We start from the raw sequence: 24,707 nt of genomic DNA on the forward strand, positions 1-24,707 counted from the left end.
GAGGGGTAGAAAACACACAAGCCGATTTCCTAAGCCGCAACACACTAAAACAGGGGGAATGGACCCTGAATCGGGTAGTGTTCCAAAAGATAGTACATCTTTGGGGAGAGCCAATAATAGACCTCTTTGCCAACAGAAGCAACAGGCAGGTAAAAAGATTCTGTTCACTGAACCCAAAGGAAGAGCCATGGGCAGTGGACGCTTTGCAAATTCCGTGGGATTTCAAGCTAAGTTATGCCTTTCCTCCGATAGCTCTAATCCAAGTAGTAGTGAAAAAGATAAGGGAAGATCAGGCCAGAGTGATCTTAATAGCCCCGTTCTGGCCAAAAAGGCCATGGTTCTCACTACTACAGATAATGTCCCTCTCAGATCCGTGGGTACTGCCAGAGATTCCAGACCTGCTAGCTCAGGGTCCGGTATTCCACACGCAAGTCAAGGGGTTCCATCTGACGGCGTGGAATTTGAAAGGTCACTTTTAAGTAATAGAGGATTCTCCCCTGGGTTGGTGGCTACACTGATGAAAAGTAGGAAGCCAGTAACAACTAATATATACGGTAGAATATGGAATAAGTTTCTGCAGTTTCTGGGGAAACCATTAGACCAAGAACCCCCGATCAAGACTATCTTAGAGTTCTTACAGGCAGGTCTACAGCTAGGCCTAGTGGTAAATACACTCAAAGTACAAGTTTCAGCGCTAGGCGCTCTATATAATTGTAACATAGCGGCAAACAGATGGATAGCTAGGTTTATTAAATCCTGCCACAGGTCTAGACCAGTCCCATCGCAAAAAATGGCTCCCTGGGATTTAAACCTTGTGTTAGAAGCTCTCACAAAGGAACCATTTGAACCAGTACAACAACTATCAGTGAAATATCTTACCCTAAAAACCATTATTCTAGTGGCCCTTACATCGGCACGTAGGGTAAGTGACCTGCAGGCCCTATCAGTTAGTCCACCGTATACCCAGGTATACCAGGACAGAATTGTCCTAAAAACAGACCCTGCTTATTTACCGAAAGTGGTGTCGGATTTTCACCGTAGCCAGGAAATCGTCCTCCCCTCCTTCTGGGAAAATCTGAAAAACCCAGAAGAGGAGAAATTCCATAATCTAGATGTGAAAAGAGCCCTCTTAGAGTATATATCAGTAATCAGCCAGTGGAGGAGGTCCCAGTCCCTATTTGTAGCCTTCCAGGGTGCCAGGAAAGGTTATGGAGTATCGAAAGGGACTATTGCCAGATGGATTAGGGAGGCCATTAGTGTAGCCTACTGAGCTAGTGGTGTTCCGATTCCGGACGGCATCAAGGCTCATTCCACCAGAGCCGTGGCGACCTCCTGGGCTGAAAAGGCAGAGGTATCAATTGAGCAAATTTGTAAGGCCGCTACCTGGGCCTCACCCTCAACCTTTTTTAAGCACTATAGATTAAATCTATCCTCCTCGGCTGACTTGACCTTTGGTAGAAGGGTGCTGCAAGCGGTGGTCCCTCCCTAAGGTGTTTCGAAGTCTCCAAAAATCTCTCATGTGGTGCTGTCATGGGTGAAGGGAAAACCACCATGGTTACTTACCGGTAGCCGGTTTTTCCGGAACCCATGACAGCACCCGTATATTCCCCCCCCCCTTTTTTCACCGTATGGGTGTGCACAATAGTCGGGTGTATTTGTGTGATGTGGTGTTGGATAAACATGTAACTAACCGGGAAGTCCTCTCAATGCTCTGTAATCCAACTGAAGCGGGGGAGAGGTGCCGCCCCTTATATTTCAGTAGGTTCCTGTCCTGGCGGGGCGGATCCCTCTCTCATGTGGTGCTGTCATGGGTTCCGGAAAAACCGGCTACCGGTAAGTAACCATGGTGGTTTTTCTCTGAACACTTTTTATATAACTTTTCTTTCTCATAGTAAATAGTGTCATGCTGCAATTTGGCATCTCTCCAGCAAAGACACTGGGTTTTGTGAAATGTTTCCAATTCTGTGTGCGTTCTCGTGAAGGCCCCCTGGGGAGTCAGGGACTGGGAAAACTGTCTTCTCAGCATAACATAGGTTGTGACCTTTGTGAAGAGCTGCAGCCTGGAAATATATGCCATCACCTTTGTGAGACCTGCAGGCTAGGACAGATGTTAAGTTACTGCTGGTCATACATCCATACAAATACACTACCGTTTAAAAGTTTGGGGTCACCCAGACACTTTTGTGTTTTCCATGAAAACTCATACTTTTTTTAATCAAATGAGTTGCTAAATGAATTTAAAATCTAGTCCAGACATTGAGAAGGTTCGAAAAAAAGATTATTTGAAGAAATAATTTTCTACTTCAAACTTAAGAATGCTCCCTTTGCAGCAATTACAGCATTGCAGACCTTTGGCATTCTGGCAGCTAATTTGCTGAGGTAATCTGGAGAAATTTCACCCAATGCTTGCAGAAGTCCCTCCCAAAAGTTGGTTTGGCTTGATGGGCACTTTTTGCGTACCATATAGTCAAGCTGCTCCCACAACAGCTCAATGGGGTTGAGATCTGGTGACTGCGCTGGCCACTCCATTACAGATAGAATACTGTCTGCCTGCTTCTTCCCTATATAGTTCTTGCATAATTTGGAAGTGTGCTTTGGGTAATTGTCCTGTTGTAGGTTGAAATAGGCTCCAGTTAAGCGCTGTCCACAGGGTATGGCATGGCGTTGCAAAATGGAGTGATAGCCTTCCTTATTCAAAATCCATTTTACCTTGTACAAATCTCCCTCTTTACCAGCACCAAAGCAACCCCAGACCATCACATTACCTCCACCATGCTTGACAGATGGCGTCAGGCACTCTTCCAGCATCTTTTCAGTTGTTCTGCATCTCACAAATGTTCTTCTTTGTGATCCAAACACCTCAAACTTGGATTCGTCTGTCATAACACTTTTTTCCAATCTTCCTCTGTCCAATGTCTGTGTTCTTTTGCGCATATTTAATCTTTTCCTTTTTATTAGCCAGTCTCAGATATGGCTTTTTCTTTGCCACTCTGCCCTGAAGGCAAGCATCCCGGAGTTGCCTCTTCATTGTAGACTTTGACACTGATGTTTTGCGTGTGCGATTTAATGAAGCTGCCAGTTGAGGACCTGAGGCGTCAATTTCTCAAACTACAGACTCTAATGTACTTGTCTTGTTGCTCAGTTATGCAGCGGGGCCTCCCACTTCTCTTTCTACTCTGGTTAGAGCCTATTTGTGCTCTCTGAAGGGAGTAGTACACACCGTTGTAGGAAATCTCCAGTTTCTTGGCATTTTCTCATATGGAATAGCCTTCATTTCTAACAACAAGAATAGACTGTCGAGTTTCACATGAAAGTTCTTTTTTTCTGGCCATTTTGAGAGTTTAATGGAACCAACAAATGTAATGCTCCAGATTCTCAACTAGCTCAAAGGAATGTCAGTTTTATAGCTTCTCTAATCAGCCAAACTGTTTTCAGCTGTGCTAACATACTTGCACAAGGGTATTCTAACCATCCATTAGCCTTCTTGCACAGTTAGCAAACACAAAGTACCATAAGAACACTGGAGTGATGGTTGTTGGAAATGGGCCTCTATACACCTATGAAGAAATTGCATTACAAACCAGACGTTTGCAGCTAGAATAGTCATTTACCACATTAACAATGTATAGAATGTATTTCTGAATCATTTAATGTTAGTTTCATTGGAAAAAACTGTGCTTTTCTTCCAAAAGTAAGGAAATTTCTAATTGACCCTAAACCTTTGAACTGTAGTGTACATGTTTCATTTCAAGTTGTGATCCGATAGCTGCTACTGCTCACGATCTGGGGGCTCCATCTTGCTGAAGAAGGAAAAAAAAATTTCCTCCTCCAAGATGGCGCCACCTTCACAGTAGCAGCTCTCGGCTATCTCAGAGAGCTGCTAGTGCCGCCTGCGCAGTATCTTGGAGGAGGATTTTTTTCTTTTCTTCTCCAGTAAGATGGTGCCATCGACGCATGCGCAGTAGCAGGTTCCCTTCAAATAACAGATATGGAAACTTATACAGTCATATGTAAAAGTTTGGGCACCCCTATTAATGTTAACCTTTTTTCTTTATAACCATTTTGGTTTTTGCAACAGCTATTTCAGTTTCATATATCCAATAACTGATGGACTCAGTTATATTTCTGGATTCAAATGAGGTTTATTGCACTAACAGAAAATGTGCAATCTGCATTTACACAAAATTTGACCAGTGCAAAAGTATGGGCACCCTTATCATTTTCTTGATTTGAACACTCCTAACTACTTTTTACGGACTTCCTGAAGCACTAAATCGCTTTTGTAACCTCATTGAGCTTTGAACTTCATAGCCAGGTGTATCAAATCATGAGAAAAGGTATTTAAGGTGGCCACTTGCAAGTAGTTCTCCTATTTGATTCTCCTATGAAGAGGGCATCATGGGCTCCTCAAAACAACTCTCAAATGATCTGAAAACAAAGATTATTCAAGATAGCTTTTCAGGGGAAGGACACAAAAAGTTGTCTCAGAGATTTAACCTGTCAGTTTCCACTGTGAGGAACATAGTAAGGAAATGGAAGAACACAGGCACAGTTCTTGTTAAGCCCAGAAGTGGCAGGCCAAGAAAAATATCCAGAAAGGCAGAGAAGAAGAATGGTGAGAACAGTCAAGGACAATCCACAGACCACCTCCAAAGACCTGCAGCATCATCTTGCTGCAGATGGTGTCACTGTGCATCGGTCAACAATACAGCGCACTTTGCACAAGGAGAAGCTGTATGGGAGAGTGATGCGAAAGAAGCCGTTTCTGCAAGCACGCCACAAACAGAGTCGCCTGAGGTATGCAAAAGCACATTTGGACAAGCCAGTTACATTTTGGAAGAAGGTCCTGTGGACTGATGAAACAAAGATTGAGTTGTTTGGTCATACAAACAGGCGTTATGCATGGAGGCTAAAAAACACAGCATTCCAAGAAAAACACTTGCTATCCACAGTAAAATTTGGTGGAGGTTCCATCATGCTTTGGGGCTGTGTGGCCAATGCCGGCACCGGGAATCTTGTTAAAGTTGAGGGTCGCATGGATTCAACTCAGTATCAGCAGATTCTTGACAATAATGTGCAAGAATCAGTGACGAAGTTGAAGTTACGCAGGGGATGGATAATTCAGCAAGACAATGATCCAAAACACCGCTCCAAATCTACTCAGGCATTCATGCAGAGGAACAATTACAATGTTCGGGAATGGCCATCCCAGTCCCCAGACCTGAATATCATTGAACATCTGTGGGATGATTTGAAGCAGGCTGTGCATACTCGGCGACCATCAAACTTAACTGAAATGGAATTGTTTTGTAAACAGGAATGGTCACAAATACCTTTATCTAGGATCCAGGAACTCATTAATAGCTACAGGAAGCGACTAGAGGCTGTTATTTTTGCAAAAGGAGGATCTACGAAATATTAATGTCACTTTTATGTTGAGGTGCCCATACTTTTGCACAAGCCAAATTTTATTAAAATGCAGATTGCCCATTTTCTGTTACTACAATAAACCTCATTTGAATCCAGAAATATAACTGCATCCATCAGTTATTAGATATATGAAACTGAAATAGCTGTTGCAAAAACCAAAATTATTATAAAGAAAAAAGGTTAACATTAATAGGGGTGCCCAAACTTTTACATATGACTGTAAATAATGAAAAAATGCAGACCATAACATTGTTTTGTGATAAGTTATAGAAATAGATGATTTTAATTCTAATCATCCCCAAATTCATTTTTTCGTCTTAGATTAACTCTGTGTGACTTGGCTGGTTCTGAAAGATGCACAAAAACTCGAAATGAAGGAGAAAGACTGAAGGAAAGCGGGAACATAAATACATCGCTACTCATCCTTGGCAAATGCATCAATGCACTGAAGAACAGCCAGCAGGCCAAGTAGGTTTATACCTCGACTTCTGACTTTTCATGTTTGTGTTCTAATAGCATTATAAATGATCAAATACAATTTTATATATATAAGATGACGAATTGTATATATCAGGTGATGAATATAAGAAATCTGTGTGTATGTATAATTATACATACACGGATTTCTTATTCATCACCTGAAAAACTCCATGACAAGGGATTGCTGTATCTTTTTGGCACTTGTGTTTAGTTACCTTTAACCTCTTAGCTTGTTTTTACTGGGCAACGCCATTTTTTACTCTATCCATAAGATAGGCTATAAGGTCCACTGGGACCCTACACCGATCACAGAACAGCTTATTTTAATCCTCTTGTAAACTTTTATCCCCATTCTAAAATGGATAGTAAAGTTGGATGCCCAAATATCACCCTATTCATTCCCTTTTGGAGCTGCTGGAAAAGGCCCGGAGCAGTGATGCAGGTCTGAGTAGTTGTAATTAGTGATGAGTGCAAATGCTCGTTACTCGAGTTTCCCTAGGGTGCCTGGGTATACGCCGAGTATCACAGGTTTTGACGGCCAGAAAACATTCAAGGATTGCCAGTGTTCGACAAGTAATCCACTCATATTTTGTGGCTGTCGAACAGCCGCCAAACACGCGGCCACGGAGACTCCAATGTGTCACTCGAGCACCTACGGTCCTCTGTGTATACCCAATCACCCTAGGCAAACTCAAGTAACGAGCAATTGTGCTCATCACTGGTGTTAAGCCCACTGATTAATAAGTTAACTACTCTTTGAATAGGTAATAACCAGAGATGGGTGGACCCTTAGATGTTAGAGTTCAGCTGAACTACAGAAAAAAAAAAAAAAGTTTGGTTTGGATACCCGAACTTCGTCCTGAACTACTTGAATGGGGGGCCAGAACATCCATCTTCCAGCTTGGGAAACGTCGGCGTTGACCTTTGGTAACCTTACCTAAAGTCACTCCCTGTGAAATCCAATGGATATCACACAGAGGGACAGCGTGTGAGCCAGCGGCTGTGACCGGCGGTGAAACGGTTACTGCTGGTCAGATCAGGCTGACTACTACACTCATCATTGTGTGCCTTGTCTTGCTAATAGCAACGAGAGCAGCCACTGCTGATGAGAGTACTCACCAACTTGCGCCTGTGCATAGTAAGAAATGTCAGTGAGATATGTAGTTACTGCAGTTTGTGTTTAGCTATCTGTACATCTATTTAGCAAATAAAAGAAAAAAATGGTGTGGTTTCCCTATTATTTTTAACCCCTTTACCCCCAAGGGTGGTTTGCATGTTAATGACCGGGCCAATTTTTACAATTCTGACCTTTATGAGGTAATAACTCTGGAACGCTTCCATGGATCCTGGTGATTCTGATAATGTTTTTTTCGTGACATATTGTACTTCGTGTCAGTGGTAAAATTTCATTCATATAGCTTGCGTTTATTTGTGAAAAAAATGGAAATTTGGCTAAAATTTTGAAAATTTGAAATCGCAGAGATATGGCACACACAAACCTTAATAAATAAATAAATTTTCCCACATGTTTACTTTACATCAGCACAATTTTGGAACCAACATTTTTTTTTAGGAAGTTAAGGGTTAAAAGTTGACCAGCGATTTGTCATTTTTACCTTTTTTTTTTTTTTTTTTTTATAAAGGGACCACATCACATTTGAAGTCAATTTGAGGGGTCTATATGATAGAAAATACCCAAAAGTGACGCCATTCTAAAAACTGCACCCCTCAAGGTGCTCAAAACCACATTCAAGAAGTTAATTAAACCCTTCAGGTGCTTCACAGGAATTTTTTGAATGTCACAAAAAAATTACTTCCGGTCCTATTTTTTTTTTTTATTCTACCAAGGGTAACAGGAGAAATTGGACTGCAAAAGTTATTGTGCAATTTGTCCTGAGTACGCTGATACCTGATATGTGGGGGGAAACCACTGTTTCGGCGCATGGCAGAGCTCAGAAGGGAAAGAGCGCCGTTTTACTTTTTCAACGCAAAATTGGCTAGCATTCAGATCAGACGCCATGTCACATTTGCAGAGCCCCTGATATGCCTAAACAATGGAACCCCCCCCCCCACAAGTGACCCCATTTTGAAAGCTAGACCTCCCAAGGAACTTGCGTAGATATGTGGTGAGAACTTTGAACCCCCAAGGACATACGTTTATAACGTACAGCCGTACAATTAAAAAATCATATTTTTTCCACAAAAATGATCTTTTCACCCCCAATTTTTATTTTCACAAGGGTAACAGGACCCCAAAAGTTATTGTGCAATTTGTACTGAGTACGCTGATACCCCATATGTGGAGGTAAACCACTATTTGGGCGCATTGCAGAGCTTGGAAGGGAAGCGGCGCCATTTGACTTTTTTGGCTGGAATTGAGATTGGACGCCATGTCGCGTTTGGAAAGCCCCTGAGGTGCTAAAATGGTGTAAACCCCCCCCCCCCCATTTTGGAAACGAGACCCCCCCCAAGGAACTTATCTAGCTGTGTGGTGAGAACTTTGAACCAGGGCTGTGGAGTCGGTAAGCCACAGTTGCGACTCCGACTCCTGGATTTTATCAGGCTCCGACTCCTTCATAAATGGCCAATTCATAACAAATTTACTGTTGTAAAATATTAAACATCGTGCTTATTCAGTTTCTCACCATCATATAAGTAATCAGACCACTTAGAGCAAAAACTACATTTATTAGAATACAATTAGAATATAGCAAATAACTTTTATAAACTTTTCTAAACTGTAAGTAAATATGCAATAAACACTTTTATGCAGTTAAGAAGAAATCTATAAATTTGTCCTCAGAAAAAGTATTGCCTCTGTCAGATCCTCCTTCATGGATGCCCTCAAATCTGATCTAATTATTTTGAGAGCAGAGAACAACATCTCTACACTAACTTGTGTTGGTGGCAAAGCAGTAACCACTCGGGCAACATCTCTGACAATGTTGGGATACAGAGCAGGGCTGTGGAGTCGGTAAGCCAAACCTGTGACTCCGACTCCGACTCCTCAATTTCCCTTACTCCGACTCCAACTCCGACTCCACGACTCCGACTCCCACACATATTGCTTATATTTAAGTGAAAAATTTATTGTAGTACAATGTGAACCTCAGACATTTAATCATTTTTATGATCCAATAATCAAGATATTTAGGTAGAACAGAATATACACTCACTGGCCACTTTATTAGGTACACCATGCTAGTAACGGGTTGGACCCCCTTTTGCCTTCAGAACTGCCTCAATTCTTCGTGGCAGAGATTCAACAAGGTGCTGGAAGCATTCCTCAGAGATTTTGGACCATATTGACATGATGGCATCACACAGTTGGTGCAGATTTGTCGGCTGCACATCCCTGATGCGAATCTCCCGTTCCACCACATCCCAAAGATGCTCTATTGGATTGAGATCTGGTGACTGAGGAGGCCATTTGAGTACAGTGAACTCATTGTCATGTTCAAGAAACCAATCTGAGATGATTCGAGCTTTATGACATGGCGCATTATCCTGCTGAAAGTAGCCATCAGATGCCTGTTCTTAGCTGAGAGGAGTGGTACCCAGTGTGGTCTTCTGCTGCTGTAGCCCATCTGCCTCAAAGTTCGACGCACTGTGCGTTCAGAGATGCTCTTCTGCCTACCTTGGTTGTAACGGGTGGCAATTTGAGTCACTGTTGCCTTTCTATCAGCTCGAACCAGTCTGCCCATTCTCCTCTGACCTCTGGCATCAACAAGGCATTTCCGGCCACAGAACTGCCGCTCACTGGATTTTTTTTCTTTTTCGGACCATTCTCTGTAAACCCTAGAGATGGTTGTGCGTGAAAATCCCAGTAGATCAGCAGTTTCTGAAATACTCAGACCAGCCCTTCTGGCACCAACAATCATGCCACGTTCAAAGGCACTCAAATCACCTTTCTTCCCCATACTGATGCTCGGTTTGAACTGCAGGAGATTGTCTTGACCATGTCTACATGCCTAAATGCACTGAGTTGCCGCCATGTGATTGGCTGATTAGAAATTAAGTCTTAACACACAGTTGGACAGGTGTACCTAATAAAGTGGCCAGTGAGTGTATATTGGTGTACTACCCGGTTTTCATTCTTTTTGGTACAGATACGATATGGATAGACAGATATGGATAAATGGATAGAGCAGATTTCTAATCTGCTTTTGCTATTGAAAACATTATCTATGAGCTCAAAAACCTTTCAGGTGATGCATTTTTTTTAAAAAGATGATCAGCTTTTGCAGCTGAAAAACGTATCCTCAAAAAACACAGGAAAAACGCTGTGTGTGAATGTAGCCTTAGATCAGGAATATAACAGCCATTTATAGGACATTTCATAACTTTCCCAAACTCCTATGAAAAAATATTCAGCACATCCTGCATTGAATTACTGTACCCAATTTATTATATATTTTAGGAGTCGGAGTCGGTCCATTTTATACCGACTCCAACTCCGACTCCACCAAAATGAGCACCGACTCTGACTCCACGACTCCGACTCCACAGCCCTGATACAGAGGAATCGCTTGTTGCACTGTTATTTTTGATGAACGGTCAAATTTCTCAATTTCTTTTAGTGCACATGAAAAATTCTGCTGAAATGTACTGGCTGTGTTCCTTGATGGGGATGACTCTTCTATGCGGGAACGCTTTGCACGGTCCTTGTGATCCAAATATTTTTCGAAATTAAATTCTTCATCAGTTGATGATGAGGGTGAAGATGTGGCAGGACGACCAAATTCTTCTTGTTCCTCCTGACTGTTCTGCAACCCTTTCATCCTTACTGCTATTTCAAACAGAGCTTCTTTTCCTTTACTTAGCTGTTGATCATCTAGAAGAATCCGATGCATTGGGTCTACATAAACAGCTGCCAAAAGAATGTTGTTTTGTAATAGTAGCTCCTCTCTCCATTTCATTGATGTAGCAATGCCACTTGCAATTAACCCTCCTCTTTGGGACAGGCGAAACATCAGGTTCTTCCACTCCTTTAAGAAAATACCTGGAGTTAAGTCCTCTGCTTGTAACTTTTTAGTCACTGTAAATGGGTGCTCTAGCAATTTTTCCAGCTCAGTCACCGGATTCCACTGACTTTCATTTAGCGTCAGTTGAGGGTTAGCCATGTCTACAAGAAAGGTTTTCAGTTCAACCAAGCGCTGAATCATTAAGTAAGTACTGCCCCATCGTGTGGCTTGATCAATAATTGCCCCTTTTCCAGCACGTCTCTTCAAAATTGAGTCAACTTTAGGGGTTCTGGCAACAGTAGCCAATTTTCTCACCTTGCGAATCAGTGCAGCAGCATGTCCTTCTTGCAGACTGTCTCTTATAGCCAGCTGTAGCGTATGCACAACACAGCGCATGTGATGAATGAAAGAACATATTGACACAGTTTCAACAAGATCATCTAAACTATCATGTTGCTGTTCATCTGAAGCAACTTCAGTTTGCTCCTCAGTTACAATACTGTGTTCCTCTATTTCAAACATTTCTGTGTCTGTGGACCGAGAATGTTCTTCTAGATGCTGGTCACCATCATTACTCTCATTCATTAGCTTAATAGTACTTATCATATTTGAAGCATTGTCAGTTACGACAGAAAGAACTTGCTCTTTTTTAAGTTCATAGTCTTGCAGAACCTTTTCCACCAAGACCTGGAGAAACTCACTGGTGTGATGAGCTTTGGTGTCTTTTACTGCCAATGTCTTGGTAACTATTTCATTTTTGTCACAAACAAATCGGACATTGATGGCAAAATAGTTCACTCTGTGACGTGTGCAGGCATCCATTTTAAGAAACAGAAAGCGTCCCTTGAGAGTTTTTTTAAGTTCTTCCTTTTGTTTAAAAGCTTCTTCGATTACTAATTTTCTAATACTCTCTCTCTCCAGAGAAACACCAAGCTTGCGGGCCATTTCCCCATTCAGACACATAAAAGCTGGTCGTGAAAATAATGAAATAGGCACACTATCCTTTACAACAAGCTCTATGATCTGTTTTTTAAATGTATCTACTGTCATTGTCACAGTAACTTTGTCACTGACAAAATATCTTGCAACTGATGGCTGCAAAGTTCTCTGCTCCTTTGTTTGGCTGGAAGAGCTGGGCACTGGTTCATTGGTTTGGATGCAGTCTTTCTCATCCACTGCTTTCAGTACTTCTGGATGAAAGTGCTGTAAATGTCTCTTTAGATTAGAAGCTCTGGTAGGAGCATTTTTATCTTTGCCTGTATATGCACTCATCTTGGCTTCACAGCATTTGTTTTCGTCTGGATCATTTGTCATATCTGACAGACATAATGTTTTCTATCTTGAGTGATGGTGAAATGTTCAAATACAGCTGATTTAATGTGATGCTTCTTCGACATTCTCAGGTTTTTAATTCTGCATTCACAATCCAAATGACAATTGTTTTTCCTAAAAACAATTGTGCAAAATTATTGCCAGGTCGTACAACTGATATAGTGGTCAGTAATACTGTTATTATTCCTCATGTACTCACAGTTAATTGATGCAAAGTTTGTTGAAAGGATAATACTTCTTACAGTCTTCCTCTTCTGAGTAGCAGGCAGTTGTGAGATGCTTGGAAGACGCACACCTAGTATGATCTAGTCTAGAGGAGGAGCTTTACTACTAAGAATTTTCAACACATTTAAACTTTCAGTTTCATACATTGTAAGTTGGGGGGTTGGGGCAGCATGAGGTTAACCAAGTATAAGATTAGATAAGGGCAGTGGAGAACAGTGACACACAAGAAGTAAGAAATGTCTCTATCTCCAGCAGAACTGCTTATCACTGTTGTTCATAGTTTGATAGAACATATATATTTGAGTAACATTTATAACATTCATATGAAAGTTCAATTATGAAATATTAATACTTTTTTTTAAAGCTGGAGTCGGTACATTTCTTCCGACTCCAACCAAAACTAACTCCGACTCCACAGCCCTGCTTTGAACCCCCAAGGGCTTCACAGAAGTTTATAACGCCCGGGCGTGAAAATAAAAAAATCGTATTTTTTCCACAAAAATGATCTTTTAGTCCCCAATTTTATTTTCCCAATGGTAACAGGAGACATTGGACCCCAAAAGTTGTTGTCCAATTTGTCCTGAGTAGTACGCTGATACCCCATATGTGGGAGAAAACTACTGTATGGACACACGTCAGGGCTCGGAAGGGAAGTAGTGACGTTTTGGAATGCAGACTTTGATTGAATGGTCTGCGGGTGTCATGTTGCCTTTGGAGAGCCCCTGATGTGCCTAAACTATGGAAACCTCCCAATTCTAACTCCAACCCTAGCCCCAACACACCCCGGAAAATGGAAATAAATACATTATTTAAAAATTATTTTTCCCTAACTAAGGGGGGTGATAACGGGGGTTTGATTTACTATTTATGGCGGCTTTTTATGTTTGGCAGCTGTTGCACGCTAAAAGACGCTTTTTATTGTAAAAGTAGTTTTTGCATCACCACATTTTGAGAGCTATAATTTTTCCATATTTTTACCCACCGAGTCATGTCAGGTCTTATTTTTGGCAGGACGAGTTGACGTTTTTATTGGTACCATTTTCGTGAACGTGACAATTTTTGATCGCTTTTTATTAGGATTTTTGGGATGCAGAATGAACAAAAAACAGCATTTCATGAATTTCTTTTGGGGGGTGCGTTTACACCGTTCTGCGTGTGGTAAAATTGATAAAGCGGTTTTTATTCTTCGGGTCAGTACGATTACAACAATGCCTAATTTGTCCTTTTTTATGTTTTGTCGCTTTTATGTAATAAAAACAATTTTATATAAAAATAATTATTTTTGCATCACTTTATTCTGCGAGCTATAACTTTTTTTTATTTTTTTGCTGATGATGCTCTGTGGTGGCTTGTTATTTGTGGGACATGATGGTGGGACAGCTTTAGGCTAAGTGCACACGTACCGGAACTCTCGCGGAAATTACCGCGAGAATTCCGGAATTCCAGTCCGCGGGAAAATCGCATTTTAAATTCCCGCGATTTTCCCGCGGAAAAACTAGCATTTTGCAAGCGTAATTAGCTTGCAAAATGCTAGCGTTCTCCAAGCGATCTGTAGCATCGCTTGGAGAACTGATTGACAGGTTGGTCACACTCGTCAAACATAGTGTTTGACGAGTGTGACCAACTTTTTACTACTGAGGCCGCCTATGCAGCATCAGTAGTAAAAGATAGAATGTAAAAAAAAAAAAAAAAAAATACTGTTATTCTTACCCTCCGACGTCCCGCGCAGCCGTTCCCAGTTGTCCTTTGCGAAAATGCCCGCGATGACGTCAGTTCTCGCGGGATCGCGACGTCTCGCGGTAATTCGCGATGACGTCGCGCGAATTACCGCGAGACTTCGCGATCCTGCGAGATCGGACGCCATCGCGGGCATTTTCGCAAAGGACTACTGGGAACGGGAGCGTGGAGAGAGGGGGGAATGCTGCGCGGGACGTCGGAGGGTAAGAATAACAATATTTTTTTATTTTAAATTCTATTTTTTACAGGGATATGGTACCCAAAGCCCGGAGGACAGTCTCCTCTCCTCCGGACCGTGGGTACCATCCGCAATTGCTTACTTTCCGCATGGTGTGCACAGCCACATGCGGGAAGTAAGCGGAACAATGCATTCCTATGGGTGTGGGATCGCCGCGATTCCGCAAAATAATGAGCATGCTGCGGTTTTTACCGCGAAGCAATTCCGCCGCGGTAAAAACCGCAGCATTAGCACAGCATTGCGGAATCCCATAGGAATGCATGGGATGCTTATTTTTCGCGGCAAAATCGCGCGGTTAAAACTGCCGCGGAAACGCGAAAAAAACGCCACGTGTGAACTCAGCCTTATACTTTTTTGATCAAAACAGTGTTTACCAAGTACCCTATGTTATTTAATGCACTTCCTTTTTTACTTATTTTACTCTGTCGCCTAATTGGGGGACACAGAACCTTGGGTGTTATGCTGCTGTCCACTAGGAGGCGACACTATGCATAATCTGAAAAAGATTAACTTTGGCGGCTCCTCTGCAGTATACACCCCTGGACGGCTTCAGCCTTCTCCAGTTTTTGCTTAGTGTCGCAAGGAGGCACACCTTTTTTCTTCCGTTTTTTTCCTTTTTTTCACGGAAATACAGATGAAGAAAAGTGGGTCTCCAGCGAGACTCCCGGCATGGCTCCCTCCTCGGTCCCCTATTAGGGCTACCCGGTTGAGGTTGAGGTGGTTTTTTCCCCATGTCGCTCCCTCCCCAGTCCCTCGGGTCCTGGTTCGAGGTCGAGACCCCCCTCCTTCCCCAACACCCTTAAGGGGTCTGGGTTGAGGTTGAGGCGAGGATGAAGACCCCCTGACGGTGACAGACGCACCCTCCCTAATCCCCCCGCAGGGGGTATTAGGTTGAGACGCCTCAGGTAGGGTTGGAGATCAGGCAGCATTCCGCAGCTTCCAGGGACCCCAGGCCGGCTGAGGGATCCAGTCCATAGACAACCTAACTGCTACATAGCTGCAATCTCTGCAGAGTCGGGCCCCGGCTATGGACGGTACACAGCAAACGGACAGCTTGTCTCAGGAACATGCTGCTTCCGACTCTCACAGACGTAAGCGGACTCACAGGTCTCGATCACCTGAGTCGCACTATAGCACAAGGCCGTCCCCCCTCTAGGGAGAGACAACGTCATTCCAGGTCTCCTGGGCAATCCCCTGCCACAGACAGACAGTGCAATTTACCACAGGGATCCCCCACCACAGAAGACCCCCGCCCCAGGTCGCCCTCCAGGGATCACCTTAGTGAGGCACAGGATTCGGAGGGCATCTGTGACTCCGACTCAGATAATGAAACGGTCAGGTCCGTGGTACCTTCTCCCCCTAGCAATACAGCGCTAGTTGAGGACATAATTTCTTCTATTCATCGGGTGCTAAAAATTCCAGAGTCTCCTCCGGAAGTCCCAAAACATAGGATTTGCTTCGAAAGTGTTCAAAAACCAACTAAGGTCTTCCCTAATCACGATGAGTTTGAGAAAATACTTACCAAACAGTTTGCGCAGCCTGACAAAAAATTCGCTAATCGCAAATATCTGGAAGCGAAGTACCCCTTCCCACAGGAAGACACCAAACAATGGGCAGATCCACCTGAAGTGGACCCTCCGGTTTCTAGGCTAGCAGCGCAGACTTTACTCTCTGCCGGATAGCTCAACCCTCAGGGACGCAGCAGACCGGCAAGTAGAACGCATGGCTCGTTCTATTTTCGAAGCGGCAGGTGCCTCTCTGGGCCCTGCGTTTGCTTCAGTTTGGGCAGCCAAGGCCATCCTAGCTTGGGCCAAAAGACTACAGGAGGGTCTTCAGGCTTCAAATCCTGAACACTCGGACCAAGCGGTCCAGATGGCAGTGGTAGCATACTACATGATTCATGCAGCCCTGGATTCCGCCAGAGGTGTAGCAGGAATAGCATCAAACGCCATCACGATCCGACGCATCCTCTGGCTGCGAGAATGGCAAGCGGATGCGGCCTCAAAGAAGTCCCTCACGTGATTTCCGTATTCTACTGGTAGACTTTTCGGCGAAAAGTTGGTCACCATGATAGCCAATGCCACCGGGGGTAAGAGTACCTCTCTCCCTCAACTAAAACCGAAACGCACGTTTAAACGAAGAAACCAGACGCGATTCCGATCCTTTCGGAATTCCTCGGGCTGGTCCGTTTCGCGCCCAGTGCAAAACCGCAACCGTTCTCCACGCAGAGACAACCCACGGACGCAGCAGCGACCGGACAGGGCTTGGCAGTCGAAAGCAGGCCAAGCGAAACCCAAGGGAGGAAAACCTCAGAACTTCACTTCATCATGACTCGAGACCTCTGGAAGACACCCCACCAGTAGGCGGCCGACTTTTACTCTTTCAGCAAGTCTGGCTGCCTATTACAGAAGACAGGTGGGTCAGGGAAATAGTGTCTTCCGGATACAAGATAGAGTTCACTTCCGTTCCACCGAACCGGTTCTTCCTTTCTGTTCCTCCAACACCACCAGAAAAGGCTTGTGTCTTCCACCAAGCGGTTTCCTCTCTCCTTCAATCAGGAGTTGTGGTGCCGGTTCCCGCGAACGAGAGATTCCGAGGATTCTACTCAAATTTGTTCGTAGTCCCCAAGAAAGGAGGCGGCGTCCGACCCATACTGGACCTAAAACAGCTCAACAATTACGTACGGGTCCGTCATTTCCGCATGGAGTCCCTCCGGTCCATCGTTGCATCCATGGAGCAGGGAGAATTCCTCGCTTCCATAGACATACAGGATGCGTATCTCCACATACCAATTGCTCCCGCCCACCAAAGGTTTCTCAGGTTCGCGGTCAACCAAAACCACTACCAGTTTGTCGCCCTTCCGTTCGGACTCGCCACGGCTCCAAGAACGTTCACCAAAGTCATGGCGGCCACCATGGACGTCCTGCACTCAAGAGGCATTCTAGTCGTCCCGTACCTGGACGACCTCCTCGTCAAGTCTCCCACTTTCAAAGACTGCGAGGTCAGTGTCTCAATCACTCTAGACACTCTGAGTCGCCTGGGATGGCTAGTCAACCTACAGAAATCGTCGACCATCCCAACTCGGACTCTAACATTCCTGGGAATGGTATTCGACACCACCAGGGGCCTGGTGCTCCTTCCCAAGGACAAGACACTGGCCATCCGTCTGGGAGTTCGCACACTCCTTCGCAGTCCTCCTCGATCTCTCCGGTTTGCCATGAGAATCCTCGGCAGGATGGCAGCAGCAATAGAGGCAGTGCCATTTGCCCAGTTTCACCTCAGGGTCCTTCAGCTAGCCATACTCAGATCTTGGGACAGGAACCCCTTCTCCCTCGACAGGGAGTTCAGGTTGACGTCATCAACCAGGAGGTCCCTGCATTGGTGGCTCAAACCAACCTCGCTTACACGAGGGAAGCCATTCCTCTCAGGACAATGGAAGATCCTGACTACCGATGCAAGCCTGACAGGCTGGGGGGCGGTGCACCTACATCACAGGGCAAGTGGTCACCGAGGGAAGTGACATTGCCCATCAATGTTCTGGAAATCAGGGCCATTCTCTTGGCACTGAGAGCCTTTCATCACTTGCTTGCAGCCTCGCACATACGGATACAGTCGGACAATGCCACGGCTGTGGCATACGTGAATCACCAAGGCGGGACCCGCAGCGCCCAGGCGATGAGAGAAGTGGCTCATATCCTCCGCTGGGCGGAAGACACAAGGTCGGTACTTTCTGCGGTACACATTCCGGGTGTAGAAAACTGGGAAGCCGACTTCCTCAGCAGGCAAGGAATGGACTCGGGGGAGTGGTCTCTCCATCCCGAGATTTTTTACCAGATCTGTCAACGATGGGGAACCCCGGATGTGGACCTAATGGCATCCCATCTCAATACCAAGGTTCCCAATTTCATGGCCAGGACACACGACCCGCGGTCGCTCGGAGCGGATGCCCTGGTCCCAGTTCCGACTCCTGTACATTTTTCCACCCCTCCCCATAATCGCCAGGGTCGTGAGGAAGGTCAAGCAAGAGGGAGTTCCGACCATCCTCATCGCGCCAGACTGGCCCAGACGTACTTGGTACGCCGACATCGTCCAACTTACGGCAGACGCCCCCTGGCGTCTACCCGACCGCCACGACCTTCTGTCTCAAGGTCCGTTCTTCCACCAGAATTCAGGGGCCCTCAATTTGACGGCATGGCCCTTGAAACCTGGATTCTAACCCAGGCAGGTTTTTCACCGGCAGTCATTGCAACTATGATCAGGGCAAGGAAGCCTGCCTCCGCCAAGCTCTATTATCGTACCTGGAGAGCCTTCTTTTCTTGGTGCGAATCTCATGGACAAGTCCCACTCCCTTATTCCCTCCCGAAGGTACTAGGTTTTCTTCAATCGGGCCTAGATGCCAAGCTATCCTTAAGTTCGCTTAAGAGTCAGGTGTCGGCGCTTTCAGTCCTTTTTCAAAAGCGCATTGCTATTAAACCGCAAGTAAGGACTTTCATCCAGGGAGTTTCCCGATTGGTTCCTCCCTACAAACGTCCGATGGATACGTGGGACCTCAATCTGGTCCTGACAGCATTGCAAGCTCCACCCTTCGAACCTCTTAGAGGAGTTCCACTCTCCATTCTGTCTCAGAAAGTGGTTTTTCTAGTGGCTATCACCTCGTTACGCAGAGTGTCGGAATTGTCAGCACTTTCCTGCAGACGACCTTTCCTAGCCTTTCACCAGGACAAGGTGGTTCTCCGCACGGTACCATCCTTCCTTCCGAAGGTTGTGTCCAACTTTCACCTTAACGAAGAGATTTCACTGCCTTCCCTTTGCCCGGTTCCGGTCCATAGAGTGGAGAAGGCTCTGCATACGCTTGACCTAGTCAGGGCATTGCGGATTTACGTGTCCAGGACTGCACCTTTCCGGAAATCCGATTCCCTCTTCATTCTTACGGAAGGTAGTCGCAAGGGGTTGCCGGCTTCCAAGGCTACCCTTGCCAGGTGGATCAAGTCCACCATACATGAGGCCTACCGACTTAACAGTTCCCCTCTTCCGGCCGGTATCACGGCACACTCTACACGGGCAGTAGGGGCCTCCTGGGCCATTCGGCATCAGGCTTCGGCACAACAAGTGTGCAAGGCGGCCACTTGGACTAGCCTACACACGTTTACGAAACACTACAGTGTTCATACCCAGTCCTCAGCGGATGCGAGCCTGGGTAGACTGGTTCTGCAGGCGGCAGTACCCCAAGTCTAGGGGACTGTCAGCACAATATTCGTCCACTGCTTCCCACCCAGGGACTGCTTTGGGACGTCCCAAGGTTCTGTGTCCCCCAATTAGGCGACAGAGTAAAGGAGATTTTTGTGTACTCACCGTAAAATCTCTTTCTCTTAGCCTTTAATTGGGGGACACAGCTCCCACCCTGTTGCCCTTACGGGCCGTTGTTTCCTGTTGAGTTCTCATATTGTTCTTGAGCTTGTACATAGTAGCCTTCTTACAGGCATGGTTATGTTATTTCGTTATGTTCCTCCTTATGCTTTGGCACAAAACTGGAGAAGGCTGACGTCGTCCAGGGGTGTATACTGCAGAGGAGGAGCCAAAGTTAATCTTTTTCAGATTATGCATAGTGTCGCCTCCTAGTGGACAGCAGCATAACACCCAAGGTTCTGTGTCCCCCAATTAAAGGCTAAGAGAAAGAGATTTTACGGTGAGTACACAAAAATCTCCTTATTTTCATTAGGGTATATACATACATTTTGTTTTTTCCTTTTGGTTTTGCTTGCTTTTATGGCCAGTGTGAACATGCTTTTACATCATGCATGTCATTCAAGTCTACTCCAGTTCAGTTTTTTTTGTGTTTCTTTAAAGGGAATCTGTCACCCTTTTTTTTTCCGACCTATGAGCTGCCGCCACTGACATCAGAGGCTTATCTACAGCATTCTGTAATGCTGTAGGTAAGCCTTCGATGTAACCTGAAAGAAAAAAAAGTTAGATTATACTCACCCCTGCGTTCGGTCCGGTCCGATGGGTGTCCTGCAGTGCGCAGGCCCCGGGAGAGGTCCTGTGCACTGCAGTATTCTTCTCTGCCCTCAACAGAGCAGTACGCCTGCTCCGGAGACACTTCAGGAAGGAAAAAGAGGACGTCACCGTTAGAAGATGAGAGGCGCCGGACCGCAACACCCATCGGACCAAGACTGGACCGCCCCCCCCTGGTGAGTATAATCTAACTTTTTCCTTATCTTTCAGGTTACATTGGGGGCTTATCTACAGCATTACAAAATGCTGTGGATTAGCCCCTGATGTCAGTGGTGGCAGCTCATAGTCAAAAAAAAAAAAAAAAAAAAAAAAAAGGGTGACAGATTCCCTTTAAAATCCCTAAATATGCTGTGGGTGCCCTCTATGTTTGATAACCAGCCAAGATGAACCAGAAAGCTGAGGTCTGCAGCCCACAACTGTCTTATACCGGCACTTGTTAGCAAAAAAAAAAAAAAGAGGAGACCTAACTTTTTTTTTTTTTTTTTACATATTGCTCTGGCCAATCAAAGCCATTACATATTTGGCATGGCTGTGATGGATCCAGAAATGCCCACACCTGTAAAGCTTGTTGATTGGCTGTGCTGTAGCCTTTCAACAAGCTTTGTTCGGGCTGCCGAACCGGAATATTAACAGGGCCTTTTGTGAACACTGAAATCCTTGTCTGAGGTCCGTGCATGGACAGTAGGTGTACGGTTTGAACCCCAAACTTTAATGTGCAGGTTCGCCCTTCACTAGTGATAACTTGTTAATCACACAACCCCTACAACCCCTTTTTAAAGATGTAGCAAAACTTAATTTTTGCTTTTTCTTGGTATTCTTCCCCCTTCCTTTTTTTTTTTTTTTTTTTTTTTTTTTCTACTTTTCTACTGAAGGACATATGAGTAATATTTATCTGAAGCATTCTGGAATAATATACTACATTTAAAAATAAATAAATAAAAATTCTGTGGCAGCAAGTGGTTTTTTTTTTTTTTTATTAAGCCTGTGTTTTTTTTTTTGTTTTGTTTTTTTTTTTTAAAACAAATTACTATATAAACAATTTTATATTTTGATATATCTGAGTTTTAATAAACGGAGCAATATTAATGATGTATTTTTCATATAAACATTGCCTGTGTAATATGCTGCAATACATCAGTGTTTATAGTAAAGATCATGGTCTCCTATGGAGGCCAGCTAGACTGGGGGAGAGTAAATGGATGTCTATCCGGGATCTCTGCTCTTAAATGTCGCAGTAAGTGACAGTGTTTAAGGGGTTAACATCAGCAATCTCTGATTGATGGTGTTTAGAGACAAATGACAGCTGTATAACATCCAGCATCTGTCCTGTGTGTAGCTGGCTTGGCTTCTGAGCATGCCACACACATTCTGACTTGCTCTGTAATGTGTATATCCATCATGGAGTGTTAAGGGGTTTACAGTACTCTTTTATATTATAAGGCAATTGCTTTTTCGTGCTGTATTCTGATAATTGAGTAATTTATTTGTTTCAGGTTCCAGCAGCATGTGCCATTTCGAGAAAGCAAGCTTACCCACTATCTGCAGAGCTTCTTCAGCGGCAAAGGGAAAGTGTGCATGATCGTAAACATTAGTCAGGCGGCCTCTGCTTATGATGAGACCCTCAATGTGCTCAAGTTTTCAGCAGTTGCCCAAAAGGTATGTAATGTACTGACCCAGAACTTGTACGCATCACATGTAGACAATTTTTCTGAAAGGTTTTTATAAATTTATTTTTCTTAATTTTGAGTGCTGCATGAAAAGGGGTGTAAAGTGTTCCTGTGCTCTGACTCTTAAAATACGTCAGAAGATTTAATCCGTGGATGTTTGGTCGCTGAGACCCCCAATATTTCTAATTTGAAAGGACAAATTTGTCAGCATGAGGACTGTTTTTACACTTTCTATAGACCCATACATTGCAGAATTAAAGGGACACAGCAGTTATCTAAACTCGTTTTACCATTTATTTTTGCAATTGGCGGATTTGTGACACCTGAACCCTCTCCAATCATAACCTCTGACATGTCACTATGACATGACAAGTTTTATGCCATATGTGTGGGTACTTGTATGTGGAAGGGGCTTATTTCACTTTTACAACTATTATTTATTTTTTTTAAGCGCTACAATTTAAAAAAATTAAGTAACACCTGCATCCTTATTGCCTTTTCTAACTTCCTGATTTTTTTTTTTTTTTTTAATTTCCTAGGTTCTAATATTGGATTCTAGTCAAGCTTTGGACGACCTGTCACTTGCTCAAAGAAAGAGTGCACGGGAAGTGTCCTTCATAATAAACAATGCTGACAGCAAGAGGTTGCTTTCTCGAAAACGTGCGACAGTACAGTGGGAAAGTCGTTTAGATGATGTTGTAGAAGATTTAGATGATGATGGGGAAGAATATGGTGATAATACTGATGATGAAGATCCTCTTGATTGTACGAACCTAGATGAACCAGATGAAGAAGAGGAGGATGAGATTATCATTAAAAAAGAGGCTTATGAGGTATAGTAACATTTTCACCATTTAAATTGGTCAATATTTTAAATGACAAATGCAAAATATTTAATACTTTTGATTACTTGTAGAAACTGCTGGAACTTGTAGAAGATCTGAAAACCAAGCTAGTGAATGAGAAAAAAGATAAACTACTTATGGAGCTTAAAATAAGAGAAGAGGTTGCAAGAGAGTTCACCGAGCTCTTTATGCAGCGTGAAACTGATTTTAGGTAAGTGCCACTTTGTGGATTCTCTGCACTTATTTTCTAATTTGATGGTATTAAATATTGAGAATTGCCCATTATCACCCATCTGTTGAATAGGTGATAACTTGCAGGATCAATGAGAGTCTGACCTCTGAGATCCCCACAATAATTGGACACTGAAATGCAGATATGACTAAAGCGGGCAATTGTGTTCAACAGTATTATTATTTATTTATATAGCACCATTGATTCCATGGTGCTGTACATGAGAAGGGGTTACATACAAATTACAGATATCACTTACAGTAAACAAACTAACAATGACAGACTGATAGAGTGGAGAGAGGACCCTGCCCTTTTGGGCTTACATGCTACAGGATGGTGGGGAAGGAGACAGTAGGTTGGTGGGTTGCAGCAGTTCCGGTGTTGGTTGAGGTGATATCACCGGTAGTGGTGAGGGAGAAGGAGGTAGCGGGGTCATTGCAGGCTGTAGGCTTTCTTGAAGAGGTGGGTTTTCAGGTTCCGTCTGAAGGATCCAAATGTGGTTGATAGTCGGACTTGTTGGGGCAAAGAATTCCAGAGAATAGGGGCTATTCGGGAGAAGTCTTGGAGGCGGTTGGGTGAGGAGCGAATAAGTGTGGAGGAGAGAAGGAGGTCTTGGGAGGACCGGAGATTACGTGAGGGAAGGTATCGGGAGATTAGTTCAAAGACATATGGGGGAGACAGGTTATAGATGGCCTTGTAGGTCAGAATTAGTCATTTGAACTGAATACGCTGAGGGAATGGGAGCAAGTGAAGAGATTTGCAGAGGGGAGAAGCGGAGGAGTAGCGAGGAGAGAGATGAATTAGTCGGGCGGCAGAGTTAAGGATGGACTGGAGAGGTGCGAGGGTGTTAGCAGGGAGACCACAGAAAAGGAAGTTGCAGTAGTCGAGGCGGGAGATGATGAGGGCATGCACAAGCATTTTAGTAGATTGAGGGTTGAGGAAAGGACGGATTCTGGAAATATTTTTGAGCTGCAGGCGACAGGAGGTTGAAAGAGCTTGGATGTCCGGTTTGAAGGACAGGGCAGAGTCAAAGGTTACTCCGAGGCAGCGGACTTCTGGTACTGGGGAAAGTGTGATGTCATTAATTGTTATAGCTAAGTCGGGTAAAGAAGATCTGTGAGATGGCGGAAAGATGAGGAGTTCAGATTTGTCTACATTGAGTTTGAGGAAGCGAGAGGAGAAGGAGGATATGGCTGATAGACACTCTGGGATTCTGGACAGCAGAGAGGTGACGTCTGGGCCAGAGAGGTAGATCTGCGTGTCATCAGCATAAAGGTGGTAGTGGAATCCGTGGGACTTTGAGTTGCCCCAGACCAAGTGTATAGATTGAGAAGAGTAGGGGTCCTAAAACAGAGCCTTGGGGGACTCCAACAGAGAGAGGGTGGGATGAGGAGGTGGTGTGGGAGTGGGAGACGCTGAATGTGCGGTTGGAAAGGTATGAGGAGATCCAGGATAGGGCAAGGCCTTTGATGCCGAAGGAGGAGAGGATCTGTAGTAGGAGGCAGTGGTCACCTGTGTCAAATGCAGCGGACAGGTCTAGAA

The 24,707-nt window shown here is 44.3% G+C and overlaps 1 protein-coding gene across 5 annotated transcripts in view; it reads left to right on the forward strand.

The window, feature by feature from the left end:
- The window catches only part of KIF20B (kinesin family member 20B), a 257,621-nt gene that overhangs the window by 68,028 nt on the left and 164,886 nt on the right, over positions 1–24,707 (forward strand). For all 5 annotated transcript variants that reach the window (XM_073585893.1, XM_073585891.1, XM_073585894.1 and 2 more), the window contains exons 11-14: positions 5,752–5,898; positions 21,915–22,077; positions 22,628–22,921; positions 23,005–23,144. In XM_073585893.1, coding sequence (XP_073441994.1) covers positions 5,752–5,898; positions 21,915–22,077; positions 22,628–22,921; positions 23,005–23,144 — 744 coding nt within the window. The remainder of the gene's footprint in view (positions 1–5,751; positions 5,899–21,914; positions 22,078–22,627; positions 22,922–23,004; positions 23,145–24,707) is intronic.

Source organism: Dendrobates tinctorius, unplaced genomic scaffold, assembly GCF_039654945.1.
Source record: "Dendrobates tinctorius isolate UK_male_01 unplaced genomic scaffold, ASM3965494v1 ptg000089l, whole genome shotgun sequence".
NCBI lineage: Eukaryota > Metazoa > Chordata > Amphibia > Anura > Dendrobatidae > Dendrobates > Dendrobates tinctorius.